Here is a 27545-nt window from a genome sequence, read left to right on the forward strand (position 1 = left end):
TCGTAAAAGATGACAAGCTATCAGCAGTTTCATTTAGTAATGCTGTGGTTTTGTATCACCCCCAATCCCTGCCCACCCCACCCCCCGCCTCGCTTCCTCCTCCTTCCCTTCTGCAGAGCTCAGGCTCAGAGACGGGTGGGGTGGCCCTGTGGTGAAGATGTTTTTAATCTGTGATTTGGGGTGAGCAACATGACTGATGAAATACTGCCTGCCCCCTTAGCTAAAAACACCTTTCCTGCTTAGTCATATATATACACACACACACACACACACACACACACACACACGCTTTAAGCTCCTTTGCCTCGCACCAAAACACTATCCCTCCATCCAGACAGGTCCTCACAAATTCTCCATCATTCTCTGCCACAATCATTCTCCACACGAGGCGCAACTGTTTCTATACGTTCTGCTATAAATCGATAAAAAGGGCTTGCACATAAGATGTATGGAACCAAAGTCAATCTTCTAACCTTGTGGCAGAAACGTACACACGCAAGCTAAACCACTTCAGCTTTCTCTTGACAACTGTTTGTCGTACAACCAAGAAAGATGACAATCTCATTCGTTTAAGCATTAACAGTACTCTCTGTGCCCACTGTCATTTCAGAGAAGAAGAAGAAGAAAAAATAAAAAATAAAAATCACGAGTCGCTTACATTAAAGCCAAGATATTAAAACTTCAACATATGTTTGTGTTGCTGTGTGGGCTGTGCATACTAAACAAAATACAACCACAGACTGTAGATCTGAAAAATGAATCCACTGCTCAAGTGCTTTGAACCTGTATTCTTTCCAAGGGGCCGCTGCACTAGTTTAAAATAGCCAGATTAAAGATAGAGCTTGAATTAAAGGCAGATTGTTTATGGTTTAGATCGAATCATTAAAAGCAAAATAAACTGTAAACAGACTTTTGTGTATTTTGTAAAGTGGTTTTGAGCAACAGTTCTCCAGGCTTTACAGCAGATGAGCAGCATCTGAAAGTCATGGCTTTAAGAAACAGGGAAAAAACCTGACACAGGACCTGTCTGTTTATCTGCTGTTTGTTGAAGCATCATCAGAAATGTTCTGAAGGGTGTCTGTCAAGAAGCCAATCTCAACGAAAGAAAGCAGGGAGAAAAAAGGCTGAGGAGTGCCAAATTACACAAGGACGGAACTGAAAATCGGTGGCAATCGATCTTGTGGAGTGATTAATCCAAATGTAAACATTTTTGGTCCAAATAGCCATCAGTAAGTATGGACAACATCAGGAGAGAAGTACAAAAGTGAGGGTCAAATGCCATCTGGTAAACATGGTGGAGGCTCTGTCGCGGTTTGGGGCTTAGAATAGAATTAGGAATGCATAAAAGTTCAGTCAAATGTCTGGAAAGGGCCTAATTGGCAATGATTTAATTTTCAAATTTTTAACTTGCTGCCGATGCAGTGAAAGCAAACCTGGACAATGTAATAGTCATGGATTGACCTCCCCACCCTGGACCTTAACAATGTTAAAGCAGTGTGGAATCAAAAGGCAGCAAACATCCAAAGAAGAGTTGCATATCCTTCAAAAAGCCTTGTAAATCCGTCCTAAAGACTACTTAAATTACAAGAAAGCCTGCCTAAGAGACTTTAAGATGTCAAGGTGGTCTTACCAAATATTGACTTTCCAGTTTGTTAGAACTTATACTTCTATACTTTATTTCTATCTCTTTTCCATTTTCCTAGCAAAATACAAAGAAATGACGTGAGGCTCAAGACTTTTGCACAGTACAGAGAAAATGACTACTTCTCTCCTGATGCATTACCTCAGTAAAAACCCACCCTACTGAGTTTATAGTCTCAGTCTCTAGTTTAAATTCATATTCACTATAGAATAACTTACTTAAAAAAAAAAACTATTATCCTAACTACAGCAAAATGGATTTGGCAGCTTTGTAAAGGATTAAAGTAACTTATGAGTGATCAGTTTCCTTTGCTTCACATCCCAACCTTGCTCATCGTCATGCTTAAAAAAAACAAACAAACAAGCTGAACACTGTCAAAATGTCACACTTAAAGACTCAAAAACAGGATAAAAACAAATGTGAGGGTCACAGTGGCTACATCTATCTTTTATATAAAGCTAAGCATTTACCCTGCTTTAAATCTTTGTTATAAACCAAGCTAACGACCTTGAACCAATCTCATTCTTCACAGGAAGACATGAAGGTAATAGTGATCCTGTCGTACAGCGTACAACAACAACAAGATTAACGTAATTTCAAAAATGTCAAACTTTAGCTGCGTATTTGTTTAATATGAACACTTAAAAGAATAATTATTATTTCCAAATCATTACAGCTCACCTAAAAGAACCAATCTGGATATATAAGTGACAAATATTATGTACACTGCCAGCATCTAGTAACCTAGTTAAAATTCCTCCCAAAAACTTTACTGTGGAATTCGGTGAGCTTTCAGGTGACTAGAGATCACAGTGGTGGATCAACTTCTCTTCCATTGGTAATGATGAAAAATGACAAGTATCTTCCTAAAGACATGTGCCTCTCGTGGCTGTCATGCACTAGTGTCATCATGCAGTTTATGCAAACAAATAACACGCCACAAATCCCTAAGCTGGTAACCGGCATGCTGATTAGCCTTCGACTTTTTACACATACCCTGCCAGATGTACTGTTTTTGGCATGTCTGCAGGTATAAATGGATGCTTAAAAGATAAAGGCAGCTCAGTATGAATGCTATTACTGTCTATCGTTTTATTTTATGAAGTCACTAATTCTTAATTTTTGACAGGCTCTTGGCAGGTTATAATTAGCCTTGCAACAGGCAAACAAACAACTAGGAGGTTCATGCCTAAGCGTGTGTGTGAATTCAGCTCTAAAATCCTTTCCTCAATAACCCCTTTTATCATCTCATTAATCCTTGCTGTCCGTCCCCGTGTGCAACTATAAGGTAAAATTCTCCTATTTGAATATGTCCACCTCATCCTTCACTTCCGTTGATGCAAAAAAGCCAAGCCAAAGTTTACCTGAGGGTAAACACACAGGTGGCCAAGCCACAGAGTGCAGGCAGCTGATGGTAAGATCACGAGAGCGTGCTATTAGGGAAAATCTTTGGATTGTTTGACTCTCTTTCATCCTCTGAATCCGTCTTTCCGCCTCACCATCATCTCACCACGGCTTTCAAATGTAAGGCCTCATTACCTCAGACAAAGCTTAGGCAGTGTTAGAGCCGTTCCTCTAGAGCACACATTGCATTTTGCATGGATCAGTTAGGATTTAGGAAATTTAGTATGTATAATTATATTTTATATTTGTTTGTGTACAATAAACAATGTTGTCCCTCCATTTACAGGCAGAGGGTCTTCTTCATAGCATGTTTGCACCACCATGCTTCCATAGCAGCAAGTGTCTTTATCTGTGTTTTCGGGGCCTTCAGATCAATACAGTTCTATTTATAAAGCGCTGATTTACAATAGCAGTCGCCTCAAGATGCTTTATATTGTAAGGTGGAGACCCTACCTTAGTACAGAGAACAGCCCTACAATCAAACAACCCCCTCTGAGCAAGCATTTAGCAACAGTTGGAAGGAAAAAACTCCCTTTTAATAAGAAGAAACCTCCTGCAGAACCAGGCTCAGGGAAGGGCAGCCATCTACCTGATCCATAGTAAAGCCTGATCACTGCTGCATTGTTAAAATTGATACCAATATTTGGTGATTTAAAAATATATAGACATATTAGCTGATCTTTTCTTTCCTTATCAGATACACAAATTGGTTTCACTAAAATGTTATAGCTTTTCATGAATCTTACTAAGATGATGTGACAATGCTGTTGCTTTTGTGATATTTCAAGCATGTGATGCAACATCAGGAAAATCACTGTTTCATGCTGATAACCAGGTTAAAGAGTGTTTCTTCCATATCTTCTTTGGTTTTTTCCTTTTTAATTTATGTGTCGCTAGAAATGCTGATACCAACATACTGGCAAGTAGCTAATATTAGCCAATATATCGGTTGGGTTCTACTGAAGGGCACAACAGCATTTTATTGTACATACTCTCCTGACTATGTTGGGATTATGTTTCTTTTTTTTTTTCACATTTTAAGATAGTGTGTCTTGAAATTTTCTACCTCATTTATTTTTCTGTTTTTATTTATTTTTATAAATCTGCCCTCAGACAATGCCTAAAGTGTACCACCAACACACGGGTGTTTAGGGCAGTCTTTGTCTGCACTAAACCAAACACTGTGTGATGGCTAATGTTCCTTGCTGACACTGGAAATCTTTGTGCCCGTCTGATCGCTGGTTCATCTTTTTGACAGTCTGCTGCTCATAACTTTACAACAAGTAACTCTGGAAGTGCACTTCACCTGCTCTGAACTCAAACTCTGAAATCCACTGAAGACAATGAACTTTTACATCCTTTTCACCACTTTGTCCACCTTTGTTTAAACCATCTTTTACTCCCATTCACCTTACATGAATTGCTTTTTTATGTCTCCTTTTTACCGTATCCCCTTTTTGTTAACCTCCATGTCCTTCCAGCCTCCACATCTTACTTCTGCTCTTCCTTTCATCATCCATCGAGACCCCCTCACCACACCCTTAAATCCCTTTCCTATACAGTACCCCCATCTCTTAGAAACTGGATGACTCCTTTACCCTTTATCAAACTTACATATTGGAGTGACAGTGCCCAGCCAGAGAGTGAAAGAAGAAGAAAAGTAAGGCAAAGTGCTTCAGGAGACTAAAGGGGAACTACCCCTGAAGCACACCTCCGGTCTTGTTTGAAGCATGGGCTTCACTTGCTGCTGTACTTTCTTTCCTCAACTGTCTTTCTACATCAAGGAAAACTCTGGAAAAGGAAGGAGACACCGGGCCTTTTGAGGCACCTCGCTGGAGAACCAATTTCCTTGCAGTAGTCAGCAGGGTTCCGTGTTAAACCGGGACAAATAAGTATGGCTAAAACAAAAGAATAAAAATGCTGCTGGCTAAGCAGGCCGGGAGATCTTAAATTGTGTTTTGGTATTGTAATATTGAATTGCGGCGTTACATCACTTACTGCCTTGGGATGATTTCATTTGCAGTGCTACTGTAAACACTTTGTTCTTAAATGCCCTCCCACAACACTGTTAAAGAATAAAAATTTGGCCTTGATGAATACAGTATGAAGAAAATGCAGCTAATGAAACAGATGACTAATGCAGGGCAGGTTTTAAAAGCAGCATCCTTTGAATGATTTCCTTTTTATTTGCATGTAGTGAATATTTACATAGCACTCGGAGCAAATTACTAAACAAGGGGACTCTGCATATAGAAAACATACTTTAACCTTTTATCCATAATTAATGGGGTGATGAGTAATGATGATACTTAACCCTACGAAAGCATAAAATGACACAGCTGTAAAACTTTATGGTTATGGTAATGAGACATAATAGACTATAAAGGCTTAGAGTAACTGTTCCGACACATCACATATGTACCATGCAGCATAAATAGGAGCTTAAATTTCGATATCAAGTTACAACTTCCAATCGCACAGCTTTAAAATATAAATATTAAATCTGCACAAATTAGTGCCAGAAAGGCTTTTGTCATGTATACAATTATCTCCTTTTATGAACGACTCTTACGTGACATACATTAACGGTAAGTCCTTTCAAACTAGCTGAACATATTGGAAAAATGAATAAAGATTTCCTCTGAAAATTTTATTTTCCGTCACAAATATGCAATAGCCTGAAGAAAAAAGGTCCAAAGGGCCCCTGCAGTTTCATACACAGATAAACACGACAGGCTTGAGGGCAGCCAATTTATTGTGCGTGTCATTTTCCACAGCCCTTGGTGCAGATGTGCGAATAAAACATTGCAAGATAACTTTGACAGGAAAGAGAAAGAGGAAAGAGATATGACGCACTTGGAGATTAAAAGGTACTGCGATAATAAGGTGTCCTTTGTGCTGTGGGGCTTCATTTCATGTATGGCTAACTGTTTAAAATTTGTTATCGCATAAAGAAAACCATGCACAACATAGATGAAAGGAACTGGTGCCCACCATTAAAGATGAGGAGAAAAATAATATGAAATAGAAGAAACAGAATAGAAATGAGACAACAAGAATAAGTACACATGTAAGCTCTTGAATTCATGCAGAGGACTAAATGAAAGAGAAGCTAAATACATTAACTAGGCAGGGAAATGAATCATTTTTATCAATCAGGGTTAATCCAACCAAATGTGTGTATTAAAGACATCATGGGTCATCTTCTGGGAACAGCTTTAATCAAGTCAGCTCAGTGCCCATCAGCACTAATGCAGTTCCTAAGATTTTCTAATAATCTTTGATTGAATAAAATCATTTCAAAAGTATACCATGTAAACATCAGTCTGAGTTTACATTATGGGCATTTAGCTAGCGAGAAAAGCAAGACCAAAACAACAAACACACGGTCCTGTGTACAGATGGCTTCTTTTGATGGGGTCATTTACATGTATCCTGGTGCAGGCAGTGGACAGAACAATGCAATTTAAAAAGCCATCAGTGGATCGCAAGACAATCAGACACAAAATTACAAAATTAATGAATGCATCAACAAGTCAGCCACGCATAATTAAACTGAATCTGGCTGTCTTGACAGAAATATATTGTGTTTGTTCTACTGGAAATGAAGAGGAACTGTTTAGCGAGTAAATGTCTGCCTGAAATGAAGATGGACTGAAACACAGTTTGATTGCAAAAAAGAGCATTATCTGTGTAAAGGGTAAGCCTTCTTGCTACCACCCATGATCTGGAAGGATGCACAAATCATTGGTGGCTGCTAGAGATACAGTCTCTGTGTTTTTATTACTAGCACCAACTGTCAACACCGTCGGGGAACTGAAATAAATGACTGGACCTGCTATCAAGCAGTCCCTATTTCATCCCATCTGCATCTGCTGTTCTCACTGAAAATAATATAAAGGTCTACAAAAGGTAGGACACGTGAGATTAATCTCTGAATTTTATTCTCTATAAAATGTCAAACAATAGCGATATTTGTGGGATAGCTGTGGGATATTTTTCACATGTATTTTTACTTTTATTATCTGAGACGCCAAAAGATTTGTGATATTTGCAAAGAAATCCGCCACATCCTTACATGTTAGCAGAAAGAACCAGCAAAATTCTCTGTTTTTCTCCCCTTGGTCACTCTTCTGTATATAGTTTAGTTTCATATATTGGGATTAATCAGTCAATGAAGCAACTGCAGCAGCAGTTTATTTATTTTCGATTCTTCTCTGTGTTGCTGCTTTTCAGGTTAGTTTATTCTTCGTTTACCACTTCTTCTTCTTTTCTAACTGTGAACATATACTGCAGTTTTCACAACATACCTTGCCACATACTTAAGGTAAAAGAGGACGACAAAAAGGCGTGTTTTGTACTTGAAGCACGGAAGAAATTATAAAGTGTAGCACTAAAAACCTGGAGTTTAAACCTCACTTCATCTTGAAACAGTAGCCAGTTTCTAATGAAGATTACTACCAAGTGGAGAGCAGAGAGGGAGTCCATTTCAAACTTGGCAGAACACCAGAAGGGGGGAGGCGAGGCTAAAGGGGGCACATGTTTCACGCCAACACTGGTGTTCTGAAAGATGGTGGGCTGGGGCTGGAACACACCCAGCTACCTCTGTGCCCTCTCAAGGTTGGCTGCTGAGAGGAGTGGGAAGAGCCTAAACCTTTGCCCCCTGCATCATCCGGTGTCCTAATGTGACGCTGACTATCTGCACTGGCTGCAATCTAAATGAAAATAATTCTTCTCTGTTACTGAAAGACATGGTGAGGAATTTTATCATAGAAGAAACTAATACCCACCAAGACCCAGATGTGACTCAATTAGATGACACAAAATTAAATGACCTTCACGGCAGAAAGGTAAAAGATACCCACCGGCAAGGAGGAATGTGATGAGGCAGGTTTCTTTTGGCATGTACAGCTTTAAGCGCGAGCCGCTGAAGACGTATTCTACCACAGCCTCTGACCGGCCAGCCCTCTGCAGGAAGGGCAGGAACTGCTTGGCTTTCTGTGTCTCCTGACCAGCAAAGAAAGAAAGAGAAATGGCATCGTCAATTTAAGTCACAGCTGGACTTTTTGAGAAGGAATAAAAAAACCAAAACATTTCAAATTTGAAATAGCTATGTAGACAAGACACAGCGTAAATAGGTTAATAGACAACATAATGTGTGTGCTTAATTCAGATATTTTTACACGTCGATCAGATCCACCCAATTAAAAAAATAAATAAATAAAAAATACTCTCTTTTCCCGTTTCAGTCTCTGTTCTCAAGGGTGAGTCACTAGCTTAGTGGTGTGCTTGGGCCAAAATTACAAGCAGAGCCAAATCATGTGTATTGAAGCCGGTTCAGTGATGTAGTGGCGGCGGAAGATTTGTAAACGATAAAAAAAAAAAATTTAATATGCGTCTACTCCAGGCATGAGCATGTAGGCACAACAGACCAGTGAGTCACTGCCCAGTGTGTGGCAGTGTGGACATGGGAGTAGGCACGAAGCCTCAGAGGAAAGGACGGAGCTAAAACGAGTAAAGTCAGAGCGAAAACATGTGTTCTCCCACTGTTATTGCGAGTTTATGCGAGGGTCAGAGCGGTTCAAAACCACAAATATCAATAATCCCGTTCCTTTTTTAGAGAATGCTACACTAGACATAAAGCAGCAACAGAAAAGACGGACGAGAAAAACCATGCAACGCGCGTCACTGGGGTTTTTGAGTATTGGAGTAAAGGGTATGTGCTTCAGTCATAAGATGTACCACCTGAACTGCACCCACTGCAATCCAAAATAACCCCCTCGGTGGGAGACGTCAGAACTGCACGCTTGCTCGTACACACATTTACAGCACCTGCAGTGTGTGGGCTGTGCAGTCTAACTTGGTTCCGAAAAAGAAAGAAAGAAATGAAGAGACATGGGAAAGGAGAGGACCTCATTATGCAACCTTTAAAGGCATGAGGTGAGTCAAGTGCTGTATCTACTCTCCTCCCACTACCTCTGTACATCTCCTACACAATACATTTATAAACCCATCCTTGCTCTATTTGTGACTGCATCCCACTCAATGTACATAATCCCTTTCAGTAAACCTGTACCACCAAAGGATGCTGACGTATAGAAGCGTGTAAGAAGTGTGTGAGTGCTTGTGTGTGTGAGGGTGCCCGTGTATGTCCGCAGTTGCATGTAGGCGTATACCAAATTAAAAAAAAAAAAAACAGCGTGAAGAAAGTGGATGGATGCTGAGGTGTGGAGTTGCAATGTTGCTATTTTGGTCCTTTTATTAGAATGCTCATTACATTAGCCTAGCCAAACAACTGTGCATGTGCATGCACGCGCGTGCGCTCACGCCCACTGGCATCAATCCTAGCTGGTGCTGCAAATCATGCATCTCTTATTTGAAAGTGACAGAAATGCTATAGAGGGGCTCTGCACAGCACTCATGTGCATGTCACACATAGACACATGATGGAGCACAATCGCGCTAAAAATGCAAGGACGGCTACGACCTTTGTGGGCTTAATGGGACAGAATTTAACAAGTGTGATGTGCAATTCTCTGTGTGGCCTATAATAATTTTCTTACTACTGTTATAGTTAATTATTGAGCACCTCCCCGTGCAACCACTTCCAAGTCATTGCCACATATTAAATGTGGTCAGTTTAGCCAGTTAAGTTGGGTGGAGGTTTATAAGCAGGAATTGCATTAAACCTCCCAGATGAAATATAAGAGCTGCTCAGTCAGCACAACAATTCCCTGTCATAATTATTTTTACAGGGACTGCCGGTAATTTATTTGTGCTGCTGACACAATGAGACAGGGAGCCTACAATGATGACAACGTAGAAGAGCAAAACATCTGAGAGCACTTATACACAGCCACATATTAATGACTTATTAGCCAGACTCTGAAGTCCAGTTGGCGTTAAAGAGCTTTAATGATTCGTTCAAATGCATCATTAGAGCAGAGCTTATACCCTCACTGGCCACTTGGTTAGGTATAGCTTTTTAACTACTGCTCGTTGCCACAAATATCTAAATCAGCCAATCACATGGCGGCAACTTAATTCATTTAGCTATGTAAACAAGGAGAAGGTGACTGAATGGGGATGAAAGTTGATGTAAGTCACGAGACGGGCTGGTGTGCGTAATTCAAGAACTTCTGATCTACTGGGATTTTACTGCACAGCTACCTTTGGGGTTTAAAAAGCTTCCATGTGAAAGCAGTAATTTAAATAGCCAACGTTAATTTAAGGTATGCAGAAGAGAATATCTGAAGAGACAATACAAGCAGTTGGGCTACAGCAGCAGACGACCACACTGGCAGCTCCTGACAGCTATGAACAGGTAACTGAAGCTACAATTTGCACTGGCTCACTAAACAGAAGATTGGGGGGGTGAAAAGTTACTTGGCTCGGTAAGTCTTGATTGCCTATTGTGCGATTCAGGCAACAGGAGGGGAGAATTTGGTGTAAACAACATGAAAGCATAGATCCCTCCTACCCTGTATCAGTGGTTCAGGCTGCTATTCTATGAATAGAATTTTGGGCACACTTTGGTCCCTTTATTATCTTTTATGACTACAGTGTTCCCATCTCCTGATGGCTGCTCCCAGCAAGATAATGGATCAAGCGACAAGGCTCAAATCATCTCAAACTGGTTTCTTGAACATGATAATGACCTCCACAGCCACCAAGAGAGAACCTCCAGGATGTGGCGAACAAATCTGCACCAACTGTGATATTCCATCATGTGAAAATGAACCAAAATTTCAGAGGAACGCTTCTAACATCTTGTTGAATCTGCGCCAAAGAGTGAAGGTAGTTCTGAAGATAAAGAAGGATACAACCGGGCATTAGCAAGTGAACTTGAAGTGTCCAATGAGTGTGTCTGGCCAAATCTATATAAACACAGTTGTCTGCAGATACAGAATAAACTGGGTAACTGCATCACAGCCCATTATAAGATAAATAGGCATGATTTTGAACTGTGAATCATGCAAAGCTACTCTAGAGTCCAAGAATAAAAATACAGAATCTATGAGTAAGAAAAAAAAGAAAAGAAATACAGACTAATTAATTTAACAAAATGTCTCTCCGGAGCAAACAAGAGTACTACAATAGTGAGAGAGACAATGAGGTGTTAATGTTTCTGAAGTTCAGTTTCCACTTGTTAAGTGTCTTGTCAAAATCTATAAGAGACGGGGAGTCAACAAGCACAGTGTTAAGAATTTTGCTTCTATACACACAATGGGTTTCAAATGAGGCAATCAAAATGTGATTGCTTTCAGCTTTAATTAAAAGGGTTTAACAAAAAGAAGAATTAACCCTTTCAATTACAGCCATTTTTGCACAGTCTGAATCCTGTACTTAAAAGCAATCGGACAAACACAATCATAAATGAAAGGATGATTGCCATAAACTCCACATAAATAAAACTACATATCTTTAATGAATAAAATACAAAAAAATCTATTTTTATATTAAAGTGAGCGCGACAGCGACGACAGGGTGAACAGAAGACAGAAAGACGTGATGATAAAAATTTGAAAAACTGCGAGGAAAAATGCATGATTTTTAAAAAGAAAAGAAAAACAGGGGGGGAAAGTGCACCAATCACCCATCACTTGTTACTGAAATACTTTTCCTCACACTGATGCTCATTTGGTAAGCACTCTCAATCAGGCTTCATTAGCCAAACGATGCCTCTATCAAGCCCCTGGGCACACGTAAACAAGCTAGGACCAAGTCTCGCTGATGATTCTATTAATGATGCTGCATATTTTTAGAGGACACTTATAGGGGTGAGTCAAGGATTAGAGAGCGTCTTCTGAGAATCACTGGCCTGATGTATGTTCAGGTTGTATGCAAATGAGTCTGCATGACTACATGTTAATCAGCGTACATACATTTTTATTCCGCTTTACACAGAATCTGCCAATCTGTATCCATTTATACACAAAAACATACTCACCCCAGAGATGTCAGCCACTCTGTGGATGGGAACCTCCTTCTTGCTGTGCAGCCCTTTCCCATTTTTGATGGCCCTGCAGTAAAAGGGTTAAGCTATAAACACATGTCTCTCAAGCATAGCTCAATGGCTTTATTAGATGGAAAAAGCATAAGACTGGAGGTTTATTAGACCTGGAGAAACAAAAGCTCTTTCTTTGTCATCACTGTAGATACATGGAGAGCTACTGTGGATTTGTAGAAGTAGAATATAAATTCATTCAGTTTTCTTTCCCTGAACTGCCATTACAGCACAACTGAAAGCACTAGTGGGAGGATTTTTTTCCTCCTCTCAGCCAGATAATCTATATGTTTGAGATGAAAAGTCAAAATGATGGCAGAAGAATAATAATGGAAGAAAAATTACAGTTATACCAGCGAAAATGAGGAGAAATTGAGAGATGCTTTTATAGAGAGTCAGCTAGCAGTTTTTAGTGATGGTTACCACAGCTCCAGGGACAAATAAAATGAAGATGGCCTGAGGCTGCAACTGCGAAGTGGGGGCGAACATGCCACAACTGGGTCACTGGGATGCAAAAGCACTGCCTTTAAGGATTGACTGTGTACATTCATATGAGCATGTATACATGTGCATTTAACAGCCAGGAGGAGGTTCCTTTGAAGGCTCTGGGCCACTAGCCTTGTGCAGTGGAAACTAAAAATAAAGTCAAGGCCACAGAAAGAAACCTCCCATCAACTCTAATAGAACCCCACCAGGGACAGAGAGAAAGGGAGAGAAGAAGAAAAAGAGAAGGGGTAGAGAGAAAAGGAAATGGGAAAAGAGGAGAGCTAGACCAAAGAAGGACAAAACTAGCTAAGGTGCAGAAATAAGGACAAAATGCGCAAAGGAAGAAGGAAAGCGGGAATCAGGTGAGAAAGGAGAAAAACAGGGCAACTGGGCAGTGACACACGAAAGAAAGAGGAGAAAGAGTTAAACCAAGAGGCTGTGGCTGCATTTGCTCTACCTATAGCAAGCAGATCCTAATCTGTGGCAGAGTAATAAAGCCTGTACTAAATCTCTCCTCAGCATCTCCATATAATTATTCTTAGGCCCTGTGTAAAGAGCCTCTGATTTAATGTCTAGCACATGGGAAGACGTGTGTTTATGTCCCTTGGCATGTAAAATAAAAAAGGAAAGGGCAAAAATGCATGCATGATTCAATATGTGAGGGTAATGACATGTTTCTGCAGGAAAAAGCAGCAATAGCTGTGACACGCTGGAACTTATGACGGTGGTGACGCTAAAATACACTCTGAGAAATTGAATTACTTCACCTTTGCAGTGCAGCATTTAACAGCAAATTCAAAAGAAAACTGAAGGAGGAAAAAAGCCTCAAGGTCATTTTTTTTAGTCTCCTACATTTCACAAAAGCAAAATCTCTCAAGGTCAAAAGAGAGAGTGCACACATGTGCGTCACAAGCATGTTTCGTTTGAAGCAAAAAATGTGTATTTCTGAGAATTAATCATTTCAAAGACCCCCCAGCCCCCCTTCATGCCACATGCACAGCAGCGTTAAGTTCAAGTAAAAGGTAGACGGAGAGTGCTTTGTGTGAAGGAGCGTGTGTTCCTCACCGTGCCTCTGCGGCAAGCAGTTCGTCATAGTGGGAGGAGCGCTGGTCATCATCTTGTCTGTATCTGATGACTGTGGCAAGGCCTTTACTTACGAGAGCCTCTGCTATGTTGCTGGGGAACAGAACAGAGAAAGAAAGATTAGTTTAATTAAAAACAAAAAAACAAGCAAAACCCCTCGGCTTCACAAAGGAGCTCTAAAGGGAGCTAGCTCAACGGGGGGGGGTTTGCTTACAAACAAAGGTCACTTAAATGTTGACAATGCACACTTGACTAACCCCTTCTACCGTGTGATACTGATGTAGGGAAGAGAGGATTGAAGGCAGAAAGACGGGGACATTGTGCTGCTTAATGTAGCACTTAGTTGCTAGCCCTTGGACATCAGTGTTCTAGCTAAACCATGGGAGAAAGACATGAAGGGACAGAAAGAAACTCTTCAGAGTATTTGTCAACATGGTGCAGGCATGGAGACTGACGCAATCATTCAGCCCTTGTTGATGCCAGTTAAACGGTTCCTTTTCTATATTTTAAAATTCTTCTGTTGGAAATAATGCAGCTAAATGGGCGATAACCTGAAAGCAATCGTCTTTAAACTATGTATGAAAAGGTTTTAGGCATTTGATCCCCATTTTACTTTCTGCAAGCAATAGCGACACAAGAAACAAAGCCACAGAAAAACATTTTCATGGACAAAGGGAACAAAAGGTCCCTCAACAGATGGTCTTATAATCGAATTGATATTGGATGACGTGAAACGATGGAAGCACTTTAGACAATCTTAACTCGCACAAGACTCCAAAAGTTCTCCAAGACTGTTAGATCTTAAGTGTACTGTGCATGAGTGTCTCGTGGAGTGATTTCGAACAAATAGCCACCCGCTAAGTTTCCAGCAAAACGCAATTCTTCGTAAACAAGCTACCGAGTCTCGAGTCCATTACCACAAGAATAGCTCATACAAGGTCAAAATCCTCTGCCCTGCTGACCAAATCAGGCCCTGACCTCAGGCCTCATGGGGAGCCTCACCAACTGTTCCATCTGAAGCAGAGTTGCTGGTTCTGGTTTGACCTGACCTCTGTACGGACATGCACTACCAAACACAACACAGGACGGCTGGTTTGATGAAAAGAAGGCATCTACGTCTCCATGTGCGCATGTGCTTGATGTGTTGAGTGATATAAACAGAGGGAACCAGAAGATAAGTGTGGCTTTTAACTTTTTTTTTTATTATTTATTTTTTTTGAGTGAGAACAGGCTTCTGACGTTTCATTTCAAGCACTGCGGCATTAAAGCGCCTCTCTGATTAAATTTGAACCTCTGAACAGTTGTAGTAGTAGGTATGTGTCCTCATATCTTTGGTACTGTGTAAAATACATGTTTCAGACGGATGACCCGAATTCCTTCAAAGCAGAGTTTGTAGATAGAAAATAATTGCTTGCACTGAGGTGACCTTTTTCTTCTTTTTTTTTAATATGAACTTAAAAGACAAAGAAACACTTTCAGGTTACTTTATGATTGATGGTGAGATTACGAGTAATATGGATTTAAAAATGAATATTTTGTGTCATTTTACAACAGATTAACCTGACTTTTAAAGGGTTTAATAGGGAAGCAGCTGTACTAACAAAATAGAAATGTGTTAGTGAAATAATTTACACTGATAAATTACGTGCTGTGTGATCTCCCAATAAGGTTGGCTCAGTGGTCTCCTACTGCACACTAAAGACAACCGAACAAACCTAAAGTATTTTGATTTGCAGTTTTTCTATACTTCCATGTTTTACTTAGCCTTTCTTGTTTCATATTGCTGGATTATCTCGAGCCATTCTCCATCAGTACCAACTCGGATTGATTCGGCGTGACTCGATGCGGCACGGCTCGCCTCAACTCGTTTTCCATTGCAATTGAGTACCACCTAATGTGTGTGGGTTTGTTATAGTAACGCAGCCGAGTGTGTCCTATGACATAATTAGTACACAACGCGAACGCCACATCCAAAAGGTGGACGTCGAGACATCAATATACCTCTCATACTGTGGCTTTTCCTGAGACTCTGAGACCACAGTGTTGTTTCTGTGTATCCATTTCCATGTGAAGCCATGATTCATCGAGTGATGACACTGACTAGCCAATCGGTGGCATACTCTGGTGATCACCTCAGATCGCTTGGAACCCCAGGGGAGAAGGTACCTGGTACCAGGTACTATCACCTAATGGAAAACCCTGAAAACCGTGGCGAGCCGACCCGAGTAGGTATTAATGGAAAAGGGGATTAAAACAGTAGAAAAGAATATAAAGCAGGCGACTCAGTGTGGTGCATGACTTACATGCCGCCAATTGTGACTGTAGCACAGGTACGCTCTGGGAAGGCAGGCGTGCCTTCTCCTGGACCAGTAGCTGCTCTGATGTAGTCCACTGTCACGTTGACCTGAAAGGGGGAACATAAGGCAGAGGTCAAACAATATACCAAGAGTAGAGAGACAAAGTGATGGCAACAACGGTTATGGTAATAATTAGTGTGAGAAGTGTGTTCTGGCTTATGTATGTGTATCAGGGTCTTTTCATTTGTCCCAGTTCTCAAGGTCACCCCTAGTCAGTGTGAATCACATCAGCAAGTACTGCAGATCTCCCCAGAGGAGGAGTATTAACACACAGTGGGTGTTTGGGACAACACACACACACACACACACACACACACACACACACACACACACACACACACACACACACACACACACACACACACACCAGTGATAGAACCCAAATGACCCCACACTGTGTGTTCTCAACACAGCTCCCTGGGGATAGACTCCAATCCACCCACCCCGAAGATACAATTTTGTCACTCAGCTGCGTGCATGTGCAGGCAGGAGACAGGGAAAGCCTGCTTTGCGGGCTAGACACAGGCAGACAGCAGTAACAGCAGGGATGTAGCCATACCAGTATACACCATCGGTAGTTTAAGAGCTACGTCTCAACCTTGTCAGACAAGTGTGATAAGACGGAGGAATATTAAAAAAAAGGAAAAAAGAATGTGGGAATTTGACTTTGCATCACAGCGCCAAAGCATAGACATGAGTCCAACAGACAATGGAGGCAGGCCTATTACAGGGACATGAAAGAACAACGTTGGCCTGTCGTTAGATGGACAGAACGAGTATGTAGCGACGTGAACAGGGGAAAAGAAGAGTGCCGTGCTGTTCAACAGTAACTGCAACTGTAATTTCAGAAAGGAGAAAATAAAAAAATAATAAAATAAAAAAAAATAGAAAATAAAAATTTTGTACTGGTTTTGTGTGAAATTGTTCTTAATGACCATGCCCATATCCATGGTTAGGCGTGGGAGAAGAAGAATAAAAGCCAAAGCAATGTGACACAAGACCCCGGGTGCAGGAATCAGAAGAAACAGGAAATAGTAAAAAGGAGAAATCCAACACAGAAAGAGGAGACTGGGGGAGATTTCAACATCCAAGCAAAATGTAATGCTGGATGCTATAAGCTCTGTATCTGAAATTCCAGTGGTTCCCCATTAAGCAAGGTGATGACAGATTATAACTCTGACCAGCAATGTTAGATTAGAGGAGTTCCAGGCCTATTCTCCACGGGCCATCTACCAGATCTTCTGATAAGGCAGAGCCATCTATAAGAACCCCCCAGAGGAGAGTGAAACAGAGGGGGAGAGGCAGTGGATGGATTAGAAAGTGGGGGAGTGATAAGGACAGTAGGAGAAGTGAGAGACAAAATGCGTTTGTTCTGCAGAGGCGACAAGCAACATGGGAATATTCAGTCAACTCTGCCAAAGGAACAAAATACTTGTTTTTCTTTTTACTATATACTGGCGTTTCTGCGTGTATACTGGCAAAGGGTTTAGCGTGAAGAGGATTTCAAAAAGACTTCGAGTAATAGTTGTTGTTTTTTTGTTTTTTGCAAATTTGTATTCTGCAGTAAAAAAAAAAAAAAATTGGCTTATCAAATGTGAGTTCTGTGTTCACATGCCTAGCCAATGAGGTCATTCTGAAACAACGTAAGGCTGTAGCCACAAGAGAGAGGGGAAAAATGGATGTTGCTGCAAAAATTTTGCATCTTCAACCTTGCGGCACAGAAAAACTACACCGCAATCCCCTAAGTCTAAAGACGGGTCACTAGTTCAGTACGAAAAATCAAATCTTCCTTTCTGCTTCTGAGTTACGATGTTGAATAATGGCCAACACAGTGGGCTTAAAGAACATTCGGAATTCACAATGATCAAATGTCACAGCTTCATTCTGTGTCTAAGGGTATAAGAAAGGTCTTTTTAATACCACTTTAATTTTAATATAATGCCAAATTTTCAATGGAGAGATGTCGACAGTGAAGAAGTTTGGAAAACCTTTGGCATACAAAGCAGTTTGTTTTCTAAGGATTTCCAGGCATCGACTTTAACCACCAAGAGAAATTCTTATTCTCGAGCTATTTATCTTTAAACTTGCATCTTAGACTGAGCAGTCTGGCTAGCAAAGCCTTCTTTACTGTTATCATCATGTATGGGCTTTACACCAGTGTGCTGTAAGCCTGGTGGCCCACTGGGCCTAAACCAGGCCTGCTGAGAATTTCTGTAATTCTAATATTTTTTTAAACGGGTAAGCTACAACTGTTAAGTTAGCAATGTCCTTTATCTTATCATCTTGCTGTTACCGTTTACTGTATTTTTCCCTTTATACATTTTCATAAACATTTAAAAAAAAAAAAAAAAAAACAACCCACTGTGACCGATTAAGTTGAAGTAGCAAGCAAGCAAGCAAGCAAGCAGTTATTAATGCAGTCATTGTGTAAGCTAAATGTATAGAGATGGCTAAAATAGCAGCACTGTGTGCTGTAAAATCTTGTGGGGTCATGACTAAAATATTCAAGACTCATATCCAAGTGAATTTAAGACATTTTATTGATTTTAAGGACATAGGATTTATCATTTCATCCTATTATCTATCATAAGCATATGAATTGGTAAGTTTTGACCAGCTCAGTGAACTTAACCTTAAATACCTGAATCTAATGATTTCATCTGCCCAAATGGATCTTTGTGCAAATAATAAAAAATAATGCCTTATGCCATGACTGTTACCGGCACGGATGCATGAAGACTAAGTCGAATTATCATTCAGTGCAAACAACCTTTGCCAATAACGCAACATAATGACAGGCTCGTGACTGTGGGGTTGTCGAGCTTCCTAGAATGAGCTCCATTTGCGATGGTCTTAAGTGAAAGGCTATTACAGATAACTTATGCTAAGCTGTGATATGGGAAAGGTACCATGTTGTGAGAAGCCCAGTATGGGTTCTGCATGATGGGGTTTCCAGACAGGAGCACAGTGACAGGCAGCTTATCCCAATAGCATGTAGGTGATTAATTTTTGCTCTAGCTAAAAAAAGAAAAGAAAAGAAAAAAACATGTCGTTGCTTGCACGGTCTATCTACCCAGCTCCTCACAGCTTGTTCTTTTTGCAACTATTTAAAATGGACATGGCAACAAATACACACTTAAAAACTTGTAAAGATTCATTTGTAATCAAAGACTGCATTTAACAGTGCTAAAGCTTTTAGTGGAAATTTCACAGTTCAGTTGTTGCAGCATGCATACCAAGGTGATAAAAAAAAGAAAGCGGTGGGTGTGGGGTTGTTCGACATGCAGGAATACACACAGGTGTTAGAACAGCCTCACCTGCACCTGGATGTTGGCAACACACAAGAGACTATCGTATATAAAAGACTGGACATTTTTAAGCTTCGAAGAGAAAAAATGGAGGAGAAAGAAAGAGGGATAATTAAGAAAATTTGTGCAATACGGAAAAAAATGAGGTATGAAGGTACTGTAAGAGAAGGGAGACTGTGTGGGTGAGTGAACAACCGTTTGTGTGCAAGAGAGTTGCTTAGGTTGCTGCTGTGTTTTAGCAGGCTATAATCACAGCTGGCGATCATTTAATGAAGTGAGCTGTGCTGAAAAAAAAGAAAGAAAGAAAATACTGGGACAGCACAATACAGAGAGGACGAGGGGGGAGTAAAGGAAGAGGAAGAGGGAGCCCCATCTGGGTTTTCAGCCATGGGACCTGATGACGCTTTGACTACCTGCTTTGCGTCTGCTTGAACACACATACCTCAAGCTTTTCCCAAACCAACTTTCACATTCACTCACACACACTGCATCAAATACCACATTGCGCACACACACACACACAACATTCTCAATTCATTCACACACTGATGTGCACACCAATAAGAGGGGGAAACTCTGTCGCTAACAGTACTACACAATCAGCTGCATAACAGGAGCCACTTTGAGCACGCAGGATTATCCGAATGTGCTCAACCCTGATAAGTGGCTTAATGCAACATTTCCATTCTACTTTTTTTCTGCTGAGGCTGAGACCCAGGCGCACAAGAAGCACTACTTATAAAGTTAGCCACATCAAGCTTTTTGGGATTATGTCACCATGCAAGCACTGCCATTTCAATGGGGGTGGCGATATAAATGAGAAAGACCAAGACAGTCAGTCAGAAAGACGTAGAGTGACATCAAGAAAGGAGAAAAAGAAAATGCCTTAGTGTATTTATAGCCTACCATAAAGGGATAGCTCAGAAGAAGTTCTTGGATATGAGATAGAAGGAGTTACTGAAAAATTCCAACACCTTCTACTATTTGTCACATTTAAAAAACAAAAATCATCAAGTTTTAGTTTCAAAGTCTTAATGTAAACATGATTAAAATTAAAGGAAATTAGCATGTGTCAATATGAAACTCAAAAATGTCTAGTTGCAGGAGCTGCTCAAAAGGTATTGAACCAATTCATTTTTGCCTCAGAGAGTTATAGCCTCTGCTTGGGCAAAAAAAAAAGAAGGGAAAAAAGCAGTCTTTTGAATATGGATATTAGATATGCTTTATAAAAGATCAAAAGCCCCACGCTCTCCTTATAGAGATGAGGAATAGGGGTTTAACAGAAAGAAGGGGGAAAAAAAGCATTTAATATAGCTTTATTCTCCTAAACCAGAGCGCTGGCATTAGGGTATTGAGCTGAGCACACTGAGACTGCTGGTTAATGCTTAGTCACGTTCTAGCAGGTTTAGTCACAGGGAAATCTGCTTGTTTTCCAATTCCCGTAATGTATTGCGCTCTTGGGCTTAAAGGAGAAGCAGAGGTCGATATGATAGTTCAACCTTGTGACTGGAAGGGACCATTAGCGTTGGTCAACACCTGTTCGAGATGATGCTGAAATACACCTACTGTTATCTGACAGATCTGCAGTTAGAGGGAATCACATCCTCTGCTTCTTTCAGGGAAGACATGAAGCAGGAACTTCCAATTTACCCCCCAACAATATTGAGGTCAAATCTTTGTCTGCATTTGTGTCAGAAAGCAAAAGGAAGACAGGATAAAAGTGGGGCTTTCTCGAGCAAAATTTCAAGGGAAACTGTGGTCTTGGAGTCTGCTCCAAATCTGTCTCCTTGGAGCTCATTGTTCTGAGACAGGATGACAATAAGTGGGTCGACTAAACTCCTCTCCTTGCTGGATCGCAGCATGCATCTGCACACTTGCATACCTGCATCCAACTTGACACCACAAGTAGGCCAGGGTAACATGGATTAACATTAAAGCCTCGTGGGTTGGATTTGTGCTCAAAAATATTCCCCCATCATCATTTTTGGGGGGTTCAACACAGCAGGTAAAGAACAACTCTTGTTCCTTCAAAAGTCAGGTACGGCTGAGTAACTATTTCTAAAAATGATACAATGTGACAAACGGTTTAACCTTGTGTCTTTGGAACAATAAAGAAACAGGAGGAAGGCAACATTCCAGAGTTGCTCTGTTATTGATTCACTAGTGAGGAGAGAGGAAGCTGTAGTGCTGGCAAATGGGCTAGAGCTCTCCACTTAAACCTAACTCACTTCAAAGAGCCTATAAGTACACACTTGGGGGAATCTAACGTCAATACTAATCAAATGGTGAGGAATATGGTGGCATATGCTATATATACAGTTCTAAATTCATTCAGCAGTATGAAAAACATGCAGTCAAAGTCATAAAGGGATGTCTTCAGAGTAGGGACGTGCATGATTAGTTGTCTAGGCAACGGAAATATAAGTCGGTTAAAGTAATTATTCATACTCCATACATCCATTTTAGCATATTTATCCAATTTATTATATATTTTATTAAGGCACGATGGCAGTTGTCTACCCTGGTCTCTGAATCTCTTCAGTACTCTAATATAGAAGTAAAAGCTTTTATGTAGGCTATGTCAGCAGACATTCAACCACTCAGCTGCAGCAATGCGTAACCACATTCTGCACCTGCTAAGAAACAAGGCTACTGGTGTTAGTACTGCTAGCATTAGTCACAATGTACAAGCTAATCTGGCACTATATGTTTGCAAACTGCCACAGATTTCAAGCAAAATGTACATTTTGAGTGTTGAAGAAGATAGTTAACAATTACAAGTAGCTTTTAAAGAGACATGCAATATTTATATGGATAGTGTTTACTCTCATCACATAGATTATGCTTAATTTATAGTGTTTCTCAGTTTTAAGCTAGTCAGTCATCATTTTTGTTCTCTTGTTTAAATTTTTACTAATTAAGCCACCACTCTAGAGTCAGTCTTTGATTAAATGAACCATAGCCTAAAGCAGCAGAACTGTACAAAGTTCTTTTAAAAAAGAAAAAAAATACAGTTTGAGTCAAACTGTTTTGACAGCAATCAGATCAGAATCAGAATACTTTATTGATCCCTGGGGGAAATTATTTTTTTGTTACAGTGCTCCATTATAAACCAACATAAACCAACATCAAGACAAGACAGACAATACGCTAACTAAGAATATGTCACTTAACTGCACTTTCTATGAAGTTAACTCTTTGAAATGATCTTCAACTTAACAGAGAAGGGAAGCACGAGGGCAGATCTTAAGAGAAATGCCATGTAGCGAAAGCTATTGGATGATACTCTAGCAAGAGAGATGGTAATTTGCCTCGGGTATTAAATGTTCTGTGGGAGTTCTTTGCGCCCTGCACATATTATAGCACTGATTAAGTGGTCAAGGTTGATTTTGCATGCAGACAAACAGATCCTTAATGGCCACCACTTCCAGCTATACCTTGAGTGATCAAATCTTTCAACGTGTCATGAAGCGGTGCTTCCACCTGCATTTAGAGCTGTGTACATGTGATTGGATCAGCCAGGATTCATTTGAATACACTGGGCAAACAGAGCCAGTGATTCAATCCTGTGAAAACATGCATAGTCAACACACTTAAGACACTAACTCCTTTTGACGCACACACAATCATGCGTACTTTCCTCTGCGATAAATACTACAAAATAGCGATTTGCCAGAGGCTTAGAGAGAAACAGTAAGGCTTTAGCTGAGTTGACTTTTGAAACACCCGTGGGTCTAAGCAAGAAACACCGTGAAATCAAACTTTGTATAAAGACAGTGCAGACTGATATGAGTAATGTCACATGTTCTGAGTTGCATGCCATTTGTACTTGCATGACTAAACAGTTAAAGGCTACAGCGCACGAGTGAGGGTTCTGATGCATGTTTACATATACGTCATAAGCTCTAAATTAAGTGTATATGTATTGTGACATCATCTATATGCATGTCCATGCACCATAAACACATGAGCCACTGTTTGGTAGACACGCCCTACAGACAAGCCTTTATAGTCAACATGACATTAGGTGACACGTGCATATTTATCACAACACTGTCACATCTTTTTATTCCCCCTACCCGCACGCTCATCTTTCCAAACACAAACACCACAAATAAACAGCGCGATCATTATTCGCACTTCAGTCGCAGAAGCCGGCTTACGGCTGAATTTTCTGTCATTAAAAAAAAAAAAAAAAAACAACATTAATGAGTATGATTAAAATTACTGTGATGAGAGGCTGGGACAGAGATATGAATCTCACTCTCACACGGAATGCCAAAAGTAACTCTATTGGCTTTTGGCTTTGAGTGGGTGCGTGTTTTTGTGTTTATCAGCCTGCACTGCCATTTTTTATTTTATTTTTTAACTCAGTTGAACAAGTATGAAGGTGTGGGTGACATGTTGGCTCCATTTATTGTAAGGCTGTTGTAGTTTGGCCCCATTAAATCGCTACAATTGTTTGGTACATTTTCGTACCACTGGAAATACATGCTGAGACTTCACAAAGCACACAAAGGATGGATTTGTTGAGGTCTAAGCTCCAAAATTTTGGAAGTCAATTGCAAAACAGTATTGAATTTATGAGTTAACTTCTATCTGGGGAAGTCATTTTGTCAGGGTGATTGCGCACAATGACAGTTTCCATCAATCTGTGCTCGCAACTGCATTTCCATGTAAATTTCTGCAATCTTTTCCATCATGGCCCTATTATTATATGGCCCCTGTGCATCTGACAAGTTTTAAACTTATCTTTATGGGAAAACATAAACCATTATTTGGCTCAGGCAATGGACAAAAGCTCTGGGTCTGCTGCCTTCTCTCCATGCATTACTGCCACTGGCGGTGGGAAAATTGCCACTGTAGCACAATGAAAACAATGTAGGTGTAGCGTACATATGAAAGATGCAGAGTTATACACTAAAAGGCAAAAATGGAGAACAATTCCAATCTTACAGACCAATCATTTAGCATAAAGACATAAAACTAACCTAGTGTTTTAATTACATAAGTAAAAAAGGCAGATGCGAGAAGGCTGTGAATCTGAATCATGAAGGAATTAGGATGGACTGTGAAGGACATCCAGGTCACAGATTTTTGGTTAAATGTAAAATGCAAGTCCTGAAAAGAACTGCATTTGTTAGTGACATTAATGTCTAAAGAAATCGGCAATTAGGAAGATGAATGATTCTTTGGTCATCCTTGTTTCCACGCTTTATCTAATCCCTCACCCTTCTGGTCTTTGCTTCTTGAGTTTAATAATCAAATCACTATTCCGTCTCCTGATATGGTAACCATGACGTTGCAATGGTCAAACAGACTGAAGCACTGAAAATCTCTGAAATGTTATTTATGTTGCAACACAATTTCAATCTTCTCTGTCTACACATAAGAACTTTTTTGTGCTATTCTTGGAATCATTTTATTTGCATTTCATCATGGTGAAAATGAAGAATGTGGCTCATGCGTCCAATAAAAAAAAACAAAAAAAAAAAAACTAATCATCGCCAGAGAAGAAAGTTAAGAGTTCCACAAGCAAATTGCTGGCATGCAAACTTCGCGTGTAAAGTTGATGTAAATACAGCTCCGCTTGGAGTCTACTATACACCTCTTTATACAAGTCCTCTGAGGCGCAGCTGTAGTAAAGCTCATTCAGAAATATGCTCAAGCTTCCAAAATTGATAAGTTCAATGCAATTGTTTGTGGAATTTGATGTATGAATAATGTCATTTAATTATTTGCATTTTTAAAAAAGTCATAATCTGGTTCCTGAGAGTGTCCAAGACAATAACTGCCATCTTTATGGTGTTTAATTCATTAATTGAGATGGACTTGTGTGTCTAAAAGAGTAAAGTATAAGCTTTATACAAAGGAGTTGAGAGGAGACCAGCACAAAAGTCCTTAACCACACCTAAGAGGATGTCCCGGCAAGCCCTGTACATGTTCACAAATGTTTGCTTTTCATTAAGTTTGTGAAAATTAAATGTGACAGAGTGAAAAAAAAGGGCAGATGAATTAGTTCTTTATTTTGAAAAAGTTAAAAGATGCGCTACACAGATTCTTAAGCCATATTAAGTTAATGACTTTAATCAACAACATTTAAAGCTGCCCAGGGAACAATAAAAGTCTTTTTTTTTTCTTGATGACCTCTAACTGCATAACTGCATCACTAATATCGCCTGACTCTACCCGTCTGAACGTGCTTCGACGTTGCTGGCAGATCACCTGAAAAGTAGGGTAACACCCCAAAATAGCAGCTTGTGCTGGGGCGCAGCAGAGCCGTGTTGACTCTAACTGAGACGAGCCGACAAAAAAAAAAAAGAAAAAAAAAAGAAAAATCAGATGCCTTAGGATCGCAGTTGATGTCGCTGGTACTCTGAATTGCTGTGAATTAGTCTGAATGTGTCCCGGTTAGAATTAATTAAGTCTTACAGACGTTTATTAGCTCCCTGCTCAGTCGCTATTTATCGATAGACTGATAATTAAATCCAACATCTTCCCTTTCATCATTATTAAAAGCGCCCGTGTGCCATTTGAACCTCAAGCATTCATTTGTTTGTCAGTTCTGAGGCTGGCAATATCTCCATTTAATACGCTTTCTTTCTTTCTTGATAGGTACTTTGAATAAACCTCTTCATTCACTGGAAGGTTTTGGGTGTTGCGTGGAGTCTTGAGCAGGTATATTACGCTTCATAGATCTAATTACACGGTTTTACTTAGGGGACCCTTCTCCAAAAACTAACCTGTACGTATGAGACGGATAAAAATGTCGTTTTGGTAAGATTCACAAAACCATCTTTCATTTATCAGCTCAATTTCACTTTAATAAACTAGATAAAATGCTCAAGCGATGGTGCGTTCTCTGGAGTGCTCTTCAGTTCACTGCTGGTTTCTGCTGGGTCAGATGTGTGTAAATCATAGCAGCCCCAGCTCCCTCCCCCAGGGTGTACAGACCCGGTGGATCAATAGACACAAGAGGGGGAAATCAACATTGCTTGTTTAAATGGAGCAACACCAAGCCCTAGGGCATCTACCAGGAGTATTTGGTATTCACACTAAGAGATTGAGAGAAATAGCTATCTAACTTGAAATGTATTTGGATACCACTGGGAGGGAAAGGGTGTTGGAGCAGCTACATTACAACTATTGTTTAATTTCTTAAAGCTGATAAGAGGTATTCATTTTGATTCACACAATATCTCACACACACACACACACACATACACAAGGCAAAACTGGTGAATGCAGGTGTGTTTGTGTGACTCTCAGTGGTTCTTACCTTTTTACCAATGAGCTTCTTCCTCAGGAACTCCCGGGCCTCAAACATGTAGGGGATGTCATAGAGCGGGCGGAAGCGTTTGTCTTTGTCCTTGTTCTTCTCCTGAAGAGATTGATAAGTGATGAAGGAGGTCAGGATCAAGATGAGGGGAGGACAGGAGAAAATGAAAAGAGAAAGAAGGATGGGGAAGGAGAAAGTTATTCATATTGCACTTTCTACAACCTCTCATAAAAGAACATGCACCAACTCTGATCTCAAGCATACAGACAGAGAGAAAACATTTTTTCCACAAGGTCAACTTATTTGTCTCTTTTTCACTTTCCATTACAGTCCCCGGAACTAATGGAAAAATTAAGAGTGTTGCACATCTTCCTCTTGACAAAAGCATCTGCTACTTTCAGTGCTGACACATTACACAAAGAAATAATCAAATGTAGCGTTATCAAAGTAAAAAGACACGAAAGTACCAAGGCAAAGAGAAACATGTTCAGAGGTGAGCTGGAACATTTTCATTTACACGAACTTGCAAAAGTTTGGGCACCACAGGTAAAAACACCTGTTACTTGTTAAAAATAAAACATTATTCGCACCTTTTTAAAGGTAAATGAATGTTCAGAATATTTGTTTTTTGTTTATTACACTTTAGAAATACTGATTCTTCAAACCCTATCAAAACAATGACCACATGCTTTTTACTCAGATAAAAAAAGTATTCTAATAAGGTGGTCTTTTAATCATTTGCGCATTCACACAAAGATATTTTGACCAATGGAGCCCAATTCTTGCAAACAAACTTACACACACAGCTGCAGACAAAAACTTCCCTCAACACGATCGCCCACTCTGTGACAGCAGCCGGCCACAAATAGAACCCATTTGCATTTTCAAAGGAGGCTGAGGTTTTGTGTTGCTCCCAGAGTGAATAAATGCACGTGTGTAATAGAAACGGACGCACAAACGCAGAGTGACAGGTGTAGTT

At 40.1% G+C, this 27545-nt stretch overlaps 1 protein-coding gene across 1 annotated transcript in view; it reads right to left on the reverse strand.

The window, feature by feature from the left end:
- snd1 (staphylococcal nuclease and tudor domain containing 1) overlaps positions 1-27545 on the reverse strand; it is a 174855-nt gene that overhangs the window by 118757 nt on the left and 28553 nt on the right. The window contains exons 11-15 of the mRNA XM_082510494.1: positions 26567-26668; positions 15926-16026; positions 13605-13715; positions 11997-12069; positions 7912-8053 (exon numbers count right to left, since the gene is read on the reverse strand). Coding sequence (XP_082366620.1) covers positions 7912-8053; positions 11997-12069; positions 13605-13715; positions 15926-16026; positions 26567-26668 — 529 coding nt within the window. The remainder of the gene's footprint in view (positions 1-7911; positions 8054-11996; positions 12070-13604; positions 13716-15925; positions 16027-26566; positions 26669-27545) is intronic.

This window comes from Aulonocara stuartgranti (assembly GCF_965226115.1).
Source record: "Aulonocara stuartgranti genome assembly, chromosome: 17".
NCBI classification, from domain to species: Eukaryota; Metazoa; Chordata; class Actinopteri; order Cichliformes; family Cichlidae; genus Aulonocara; species Aulonocara stuartgranti.